At 42.1% G+C, this 9,921-nt stretch overlaps 1 protein-coding gene across 3 annotated transcripts in view; it reads right to left on the reverse strand.

Moving 5' to 3' along the window:
- Positions 1 to 8,816, reverse strand: part of JHY (junctional cadherin complex regulator) — a gene marked incomplete at its 5' end in the record, with an annotated part of 62,471 nt that extends 53,655 nt beyond the window's left edge. For all 3 annotated transcript variants that reach the window (XM_081240213.1, XM_081240212.1, XM_081240211.1), the window contains one exon: positions 8,503 to 8,816. In XM_081240213.1, the coding sequence (XP_081096339.1) occupies positions 8,503 to 8,816 (314 nt within the window). The remainder of the gene's footprint in view (positions 1 to 8,502) is intronic.
- Between the last annotated feature and the right edge of the window lie 1,105 nt (positions 8,817 to 9,921).

Genomic DNA, 9,921 nt, shown 5'->3' on the forward strand with positions numbered 1-9,921 from the left:
ACCAGATATTTGCCCCAAGTTCTTATTAGTACCAGTCTTGATTCAAGGACAATCTGAGTGTTAAATGAAAATAAATTATCTTAAGAGGGCGTGTTAGTAATTGCAATGTAAAATTCTAGTACGTCATTTCTAATTAAGATTATCTTACGTGAAACCAAGGCTGCATCTTCACAAGGGAAATGCTGTATGACACAGAACATATTTAGAAACATAATTCCTCTCGTTCAGTGAGAGTTTACAGTGCTCAAGCCAGACATTTTCTGTGGAAGGCTTGGATATTCTTTTCATTCTCCAGAAACAATGGCTAAAAGCCAGGGACCAAGATTTACAACATTTCCAGGTGCATACACTTTCTTTAGATAGAGTCTCTTGTATTTTAAATGCCAGATATTTACAGCAACAGAATTGCCAGGTAGCTGTGACTTCATGGGCAAAAGCACTAGACAGGTCTTGACACCTGGGTCCTGGTCCAGATTTTGCCACTGAGCAGCTGTGTGAACTTGGGTGAATTTGTTATCCACTCCAGGCCTCAGGTTTCTCCTTTTACAATAAGGAATAGACTGACCTTTAAGAGTCCTAACAGCTCTCAGAATTCACTAATTTTTAAATTGAATTGGGCCTATCATGCGAAACTCAGCAATGTATATAAGTGTTGGGAAAAAAACATTTATTTTAAATTCAATCCATTAAAAAATTATAGTAACCAAAGATTTCTACATTTCCACATTTGTCAGGGAGTAGGAACAGATTAATACAGTGGAGGTCGTGAATTAAACTATCTCCTTAATTACTTGGTTACAACCTTCCTAATCCTCTTGATAAACTTGCAGGATTGGGCTTCCCTGGTGGCACAGTGGTTGAGAATCTGCCTGCTAATGCAGGGGACGCTGGTTTGAGCCCTGGTCTGGGAGGATCCCACGTGCCGCGGAGCGGCTAGGCCCATGAGCCACAACTACTGAGCCTGCGCATCTGGAGCCTGAGCTCTGCAGCAGGGGGGGCCGCGATAGTGAGAGGCCCGCGCACTGCGATGAAGAGTGGCCCCCGCTTGCCACAATTGGAGAAAGCCCTCGCACAGAAACAAGATGCAACACAGCAAAAATAAATAAATTAATTAATAAGCTCCTACCCCCAACATAAAAAAAAAAACTTGCAGGATTGCAGGTGATGTAAATTTAAATTACACTTTGTGAGGTTTCAAACTCACTATTTACTTATTTTAATACAGTAATGCATCCCCATTTGGAAATAAGCTAGAAAGGAACTCGTGGTCGTCTCCGAGGGCAATAAAATCCCAGGAGTCACAGTGGCTTTAGCATTTCTGGTGGGGACTGTGCCTCTGATAGACACAATTCATGCCCAAGCACACGCCTTACTCCCTCCTCTGCTTGTCTATCATGATGGCACCGTGCCTGCTCTGAGGAGTGCATCAGGGTTTGACTGCTGCACAGTTTGTGAGCAAGTGAGCATAAAACAGCAATGATGGGACTTCCCTGGTGGCGCAGTGGTTAAGAATCCACCTGCCAATGCAGGGGACAAGGGTTTGAGCCCTGGTCTGGGAAGATCCCACATGCCATGGAGCAACTAAGCCTGTGTGCCACAACTACTGAGCCTGTGCTCTAGAGCCCGCGAGCCACAACTACTGAAGCCTGTGTGCCACAACTGCTGAAGCCTGTGTGCCACAACTACTGAGCCTGCACACCTAGAGCCCATGCCACAGCTACTGAGCCTGCGTGTCACAACTACTGAGCCTGTGTGCCACAACTACTGAAGCCACCGCAGTGAGAAGCCTGAGCATGGCAACGAAGAGTAGCCCCCGCTTGCCGCAACTAGAGAAAGCCCGCGCGCAGCACTGAAGACCCAATGCAGCCAAAAAATAAATAAATAAATAAATTTATATTAAAAAAACAGCAATGACAACAGCCTACGACAAGTTACCTCTCTGCTATGACTATACACATGTGATCAGAAATAAATAACCAAAACGCTAGTAGCTATCCCCAAATACTGTGTGAAACCCCTAGAATTCGGTATATAGTAGAATGTATTTGAAAGCAGTTGGCCAGCCAATGGCCTTAAATTGAAAATCTACCTAATCAAGACAGTATAAATCAACATGGATGAATGCTGCTAGAAACTAACAAGAATGAGAGTTGACTCCTGGAAGCTCTCAGAATGTTCTTGGTAATACTAGAATATTAGATCTAGCCTCAAGTGTCACATTTACTCTCCCAACCAGAGCAAAATAAACAAAAACAAAAAAAACAAAACTCTACAACACTTATGAGAGGAAGTAATCTTCCCTCAGCTTAAATATATCCAATGTGTCCTACAAAACAGTCGGGGAAATTAAAATACTGAGTTTTAGTTTTTACTAAGTCTCCCTTTACCCACTTTCTGTTTTGCTTATCCCATACTGCTACTGAAGTCCTAGAAATCATCATTCAGTATTTCACTTGATTCTCGTTATTATTCATCAGAAACAACATACAGTGGTCCCTTGGTATCTGCGAGCGACTGGGTCCAGGACACTCAGGGGATACCAAATTCCACAGATACTCAAGTCCCAGAGCCGGCCCTCTGTATCCATGGTTCCACATCTGCTAATTCAACCAATTGTGGATTTTGTACTACTGCAGTACTATTTATTGAAAAACATCCTTATATGAGTGAACCCGCTCAGTTCAAATCCATTTTGTTCAAGAGTCACCTATATATGCAAGTGTTTGAGAGGAAAAATCATATACCACCATAAAAATGCAGATTATTATTCCTGAGTCCTTTTCTTACCTTCAGACAATTCTGAAATTCAGTTCAACTAAGAATACCTTACGGTGCCTATCTGCCACCCAGTAATTTCTGGTACATGGTGGTTTATGAGACAGAACGTGGGCTCTTTTGTGAAGGCTACACTTCCCAGGTGATGAGAGAGAGCTCAATGAATGAAAACATTCCGTTTCCCGGCAGAGCTGCTGAGGAATATAGGCTCTATGACCTCACTGCCCAAAGTAAAATGCCATTAATATTTATAGAATTCTGGGCTTCCCTGGTGGCGCAGTGGTTGAGAGTCCGCCTGCTGATGCAGCGGACACGGGTTCGTGCCCCGGTCCGGGAAGATCCCACATGCCGCAGAGCGGCTGGGCCCGTGAGCCATGGCCGCTGAGCCTGCATGTCCAGAGCCTGTGCTCCGCAACGGGAGAGACCACAACAGTGAGAGGCCCACATACCGAAAAAAAAAAAAATTTATAGTATTCTGAGGGCACAGGATCCTTTATAAATTTGTATTACTTTACTAAAATTTATAATTTTACATGCATATTTAATTTGGCCTCAGTTTAGTCCATACTGAAGTCGTTACACCTTTAATTTTTGCTAGAGAGCAAAACTGAATCCTTTACCAGATCAGCCCTTGATCGCCTATCTAGGTACTTATAATTAGAGGCTCAGACTTCGATGTTAAAAGAGAGTTCATTCAGTTAAATTTCTGGCTCTGCCACTTAGTAGCTACGTACACCTACACAACTTTCAGAGCCTTGGTTCCTTATCTGCAAAATGGGGATAATAATGCCGATATCTAAGAGCCTCTTGTAAAGATAAATGAGATAATATATATCAAGCAAATAGTCCTACAAATGGTAGCTAATTATATTGAAGTATTTTTGTAAATAAGACCTTATCAAACACATATACTAGTTACTGTACTGCTGCTTTCTGATTTTTTTTTTTTTTTTTTTTTTTACATATGAGGTTTCAGTAGGCCCCAGAGCTGAAGAGGTTATCTCTAATGCTCTAGGAATTACATTGATCTCTTTCTCCTGAGTGCCGGAGTGTCATGGGGCTAGTTCTGGAGTGGGGTTTAAGGATTATCATATGAAGATCCTCTTTCCACTCTTGATTCATTCACTGCAGTCAATGCTGCTCCAATTTCCATTAAGTAAAAGGTTTTCTCTAATCCATATACATCGAACTGTGGCTTGACTTTGCTGAGGAACAAGGGAGTAATTGCTTTGAGGAGCTTCTAGTAACATCAAAACACAAGAGTAGGGCTCAAGTGATTTTGTCAGGCAGCTTTTAAAACGGTTGCCCATAAAAGCAAGAAGAAAGAGATCTTCTTCCGTTTTAAGGCAAGGCTTTGACTAATTATTTTGAACTACAATTCCCAGAATGCCATCTACCTGACAGAAATGAAAGTCGTCTTGAATTTCATACTGAGAGCCTGAGATCAATTTGTCTATTTCATGGCTAGTAAACTACTCAGATCCAAGTAACAGTACACCTAAGAAAGGTTTCCAAGACTAAAGGGAGGCAGAGAAAAGGGGCCAGTAACAAAACACTCACCTGAAGGATATTTTTGAGGCATTACTTGGCTAAATGCTTCAGTTCGGCTTTCCTTTGTAGTACAGAACTGGTCCTGTAAATGTTCAATGTATGAAGCACTGTACAGCCAAGCAATTACTAGGGCTGTAACCCCTTCTAACCCTGGGGATTATAGTCTATCATTAAGGATTTCTAAGGCAAATCCGTCCAAGGAAAATACCATTATTTAAGGATCTCTGAATCAGAAGACCGAGGCCCTAATGATGCTTTTGACTTTGTAAGTATGGTTTTTTAATTTGAAATATATTGAGTGGTATTTACATTGTCCTTGGGTAAAAAGCAAGGTTAAAGTCAGGTCTCTGAGCCCCACTCAAAGAGCAAAAACTCAACATTGGGGAAATGAGGTCACATAATGGCTCCTTGCCTTGGTTTCTTCATCGTAAAAGTACAGACAAGAATACCTGTCCACCACAAAAGATATTTCTTTGCCGATGCCCCTCCCACCCCCGTAGTAAATAAAAGTACCATTTATTACCTAGGAGACTATGCCTCTCCTAGATTAGAGCTACAATACAAACATGGTTTAAAGTTCCCCAGGCTTTTTGGCACCAGGGACCGGTTTCGTGGAAGACAATTTTTCCATGGACGGGGGTGGGGGTTGGGGAGGGGGTGTGGTTCAGGCGGTAATGCGCGTGATGGGGAGCGATGGGGGGCAGCAGATGAAGCTTCATTCGCTGGCCCGCCGCTCACCTCCTGCTGTGCGGCCCGGGGGTTGGGGACCCCTGGTTTAAAGCATAGAGTCCGACTGCAGGAGTTTTCTGTTCCACCACTCACCCGGTGGAATAAATGGGTATAACATAACTGGTTTCTTTAAGCCTCATTTGCAGTCTTCAGGATGGGAGCATTATAGTGTCCACCTGTTGAGGCTGCCATAAGGATTAAATGAGATGATACATGTAAAGCGTTTGGCACAGGGATGGGCTCGGGACAAGCATTCTATAAATGCTATTGTTGTTAGAACCTTAAAGTAATCTGTGCCTTTTCTTGTTCCTTCCAACCCCAGTTCTAAACTGTCACCAAGTCCTATCAATTCTTTATAAACATAAAGAATTACCTGTGAAGTAATTAATTCATAAATTACCTATGAAGGAAATGAATAAAAGATTGCTACGAAGGATATACACTCATAAGAGTATATGTGGGTTGGGACTTCCCTGGCGGTCCAGTGGTTAAGACTCTGTGCTTTCACTGCAGGGGGCGGGGGTTTGATCCCTGGTCAGGGAACTAAGATCCCCCATAACGTGTGGCGCAGCCAAAAAAAAAGAGTATGTATTGATGTACGGGTTATCTCTGAGAGGAAGACGGGGACGGATTTGAGAAGGGGAACCAGGAAACTATCTGTAGCATTTTATGTTTTAAAAAATATATCTGAAACAAACATGGCAATAAGGGTGAGGTGGTATTTTTCTCTGTACTTTTCTGTAGGTTAGAATTTTTTCTTGATTAAAAAACTCAGAGAATTTCCTGGCGGTCCAGTGCTTAGGACTTGGCGCTTTCATGCTTTCACTGCTGTGGCTCGGGTTCAGTCCCTGGTCGGGGAACTAAGATCCTGCAAGCCGCACGGCGCAGCCAAAATACATAAATAAACTATCTTTAAAAATACCTCAACATCAATAACAAAGCACTCTGATGTTGGGTGACTTCATCTCTGCCAGCTTCACCTTCCTAATCTGTAAAATGGGAAGAGCAGCACTTTCTTGCAGGGTTACAATGAAGAATTGAGTGAAATTCTTCAAAAGAGATGGCCTTTCAAAAGAGACGTCATTACTCTTATTGTTGTCATTGTAATTATTACCATCTGGTAGGCTCTTTGTCCACTGTGTTTTTACCCTCTAATTCATAATGCACCAGCTTGCAGAATAATCTTCCTTGAACACTGCTTCATCTCACTGCCCTCCCCAAGAACCTGCATTTTCTCCTCCAGGTGTGCCCAACCCAGTCCAGTCAGCTGCGGCTGGCTGGTTAAAGCCTTCCTAAGCCCCTCTTTCACCCCCCAGCTCTATGGCTGCACCTCAGTTATAGCATTTATCCCTTGTACATTGGACATACGAAGAGCACGTTCGTTAAGTCCAATTTGTTCGTAAGTCCAACAAAGTTAGCCTAGGTGCCCAACTAACACAATCGGCTGTAGAGTACTGTACTGTAATAGGGTTATAATACATTCGCATCCTTGAAAGTTTGCAACTTGAACGTTCGTATGTAGGGGATTTACCATACTGTACTGTGAGATCCCCTAAGAAGCAAATGAGCTCGATTCAACTTGACATTTCCAGTGAAAGAGAGAAAGAGGGAAAGACGAAAGGAAGAAAAAGACTCAGGGCTGAGCTCTCATTCTGGCTCCCGCACCAGTCTTCGCTGTGACTGCATTCTTGGGACACGTCATTTGAGTTCTGTGTTCAATGTCCTACCTGCGGCGTGGGCTGGGGGCACTCCACGACAGTCCCTGTCCACAGGCCCCTCCTCTGTCTACTTTCCCTACACTCAGAACAAATCCTCTGCCATCAAGTGGGGTTCAATGTGCCACACACATTCATTCTAATTCTATTCTTTTTTTCCCAAAATCTTACCTAGTCTCCAAACCCCTGCCTGCCCAAGTTCTAGGCCTTCCAATAAACTTTTCTCAACTTACTTTAACCCTAATTAAAAAAAATCTAACACATATAGAACTTAGAGTCACTGTTTGAAGCACTTTTTTTTTTTACAACTTTATTGGAGTATAATTGCTTTACAATGGTGTGTTAGTTTCTGCTTTATAACAAAGTGAATTAGTTGTACATATACGTATATCCCCATATCCCTTCCCTCTTGCGTCTCCCTCCCTCCCACCCTCCCTATCCCACCCCTCCTGGCGGTCACAAAGCACCAATCTTCGAAGCACTTTTTATATATGTATACACAGACTTATTTTAGCCTCACTGTAACTCTGGGAGGTAACTATTATTACTATCCCATTTCTACTGAGGAGGAACTGAGGCACAGAGAGTTTAATCGGGCTTGGCCAAGGTCACACAGCTAGTCAGGGGCACAGTCTGAACCCACATGGTCTGCTTCAGATGCTCTGTACTTTACCACCATCCCAAGACCCCTGTCTAATCAACAGCTTTTAACTTCAGTACTCTAGCATATAATTTATATTTTCATTAAAACTGAGTAATATTGTACTCATTTAAATCCTCTTAGATGTTTTGGTGGCTTCTAGCCTAAAGTTAATACCCCATAAGTACTGTTAGTAGAAATTAAATCTTTATGTGATTATATAAGCCCGGGAAGGTAGACCTCTCCTAGCTCAGGTAGGCTTCTACCCCCAGAACGTACTTTACTGACAGTGATGGCAATCCTGTGAGAGAAGCAGCCTGGCTTATCTGACAGATGAGAAAGACTGAAGAGACTTATTTCAAATTATACACTAAACGGCAGTGCCTGGACCAACTCAAGACCACCTGGCTCCAAGTCATGGCATTTTGCTAGACCAGGCTTTTGGGGATTTCTCCAAGGTGAGGTCACAGCAGTGGAGACACTTGGAATATGACAGGGAATAAGGAGCAATAGAAAGGCAAATGCCCTTATTATTAGTAACTATTCTCGTCTTGTGCGTTTTTTTTTTTTTTTAATAGAAATGAATGTGACAAAAATCTTGGCTCCAAGCTGTCCTTAGCTGCTTGGACACCTGTGTCACACACACTACAAAGGTGCTCATTACAGCAGCCTGTCCAGAAACAGACTCACAGACTTAGAAAATAAACTTATGGTTATCAAAGGGGAAAGGTTGGGGAGAGGGATAAATTAGGAGATTGGGATTAACATGTACACACTACTATGTATAAAACAGATAATCAACAAGGACCTACTGTACAGGGAACACTAAATATTCTGTAATAACCTATACGAGAAAAGAATCTGAAAAAGAACAGGTATATGTATATGTATAACTGAATCACTTTGTTGTACACCTGAAACTAACACAACACTGTAAATCAACTATACTCCAATATAAAATAAAAATTAAAAACAAAAAACAAAAAAACAAAAACCAAGAGCCTGTCCTTACTTTCACTTGGGACAGTACCAGTAATTATGTAACAATGCATTTCGGAACCCACTGTTTTCTTACACAAGCCAATTCCTTACCTGTTATTTGCACCAGCATCTTGGGTATGGAGGTTTCTCTGAGCTGCTTTTCTGCTTGCTTCCTCTTCCATCTCACTCAAGTTCTCCTCCTCTAAGCTGTCAGGCTCCATGTCGTTGTCCTGAATTCGGTCTTCAAGTTTAGACTGGGACTTGATCTCTTGAGTGAGGCTTTCTGAATCAGATTCCAAGGAGTCTTTTGAAATCCAACATAAGTCTTCATTCTTAAAAGGTGGCTCTGTGGACTGGACCTTTAAGTTGGTGTGATGAACAGGAGACTGAATAGAGAGCTTGGGAATTAATTTACTATGAATCATCTTGAGAAAATACGAAAAGGAACAGGGATACTCTTGTGGATGGCAGCAGCTGGCTGAATGTTTAAAGTCGTGGTTCGCAAAAGAATTTGCCTAAAAAAATTATATTTATGTTACTCTGTGACTACTGAAATCTCTTTAATTCCAATGTTAATCAAAAAATTAAATAAGAGAAACTTGTTATTACCTGCAGGCTTTTGTATGCCCCCTTTTGTGTGTATGAGAAAGGTCTATTGGAAAAACTATTATGTTTTTCTCTCTACAGAAACACATCTGATGTAGAGCTCATAAACAGTCTGAGTAATCAAATGCAGCTTTATTGAGAAAATTAAATGGCTGGATTCCTTTTTTGAGCTTCCAAGGGCCTGTTACAGATAAGCCCAGACAAAGCGAAATGGCTAATTAGGAACAGTACTTCAATGCCTTATTTCCAAGACCCAGGCACTGATATAAATATGCCATGTTCAGTAGTATTTATGGACAGAGTAAAACAGGTTCAGGGTCTGCCTTTTGGAAAATAAAGGAGGGGGAGAGAAGTAGAGTATGGTTTCCACAGTTGGAACTGTAAAGCTGATGGAAGCTGTTTTGCTCCTAACCCTATATTTGCTGACTCTATCATTTGGAAGACTTCTTGATATCCAGATTGCTATTAGGTGGGAATGTGTAATTTAGGTGGACATTACATGGAGATCAACCTCAGCTCAGAGGGAAAAAAATAAACACATGATAATGATTAAAACTGTTCAACAAAAGATTTGGTGGCCTTGTGAATTCTGCCATTCAGTGATTCATAGCAGAGGCTGGGTGTCCACCTACCTGAACGGAATGCTGTTCTGGGGAGTGTTGGGTGGGTGGAAGATCGGCCTGAATAACAGCTCGGGTCCCTTGTAACTAGCTTAAGAGTATGATTCCAAGTGAGCCCTCCCTGTCTCAAAGGGCTGTCATAAAGACCCACGAGATGGTTTACGGAAAGGATGCTTTGAGTTCAGATAGGATTGAAAGGAAATGATGTTTTTTTTTTTTTTTTTTTTTTTTTTTTTTTTTTTTGCTGTACGCGGGCGTCTCACTGCTGTGGCCTCTCCCGCTGCGGAGCACATGCTCCCGACGT

Source organism: Mesoplodon bidens (assembly GCF_964165515.1).
Source record: "Mesoplodon bidens genome assembly, chromosome: 7".
Classification (NCBI taxonomy): domain Eukaryota; kingdom Metazoa; phylum Chordata; class Mammalia; order Artiodactyla; family Ziphiidae; genus Mesoplodon; species Mesoplodon bidens.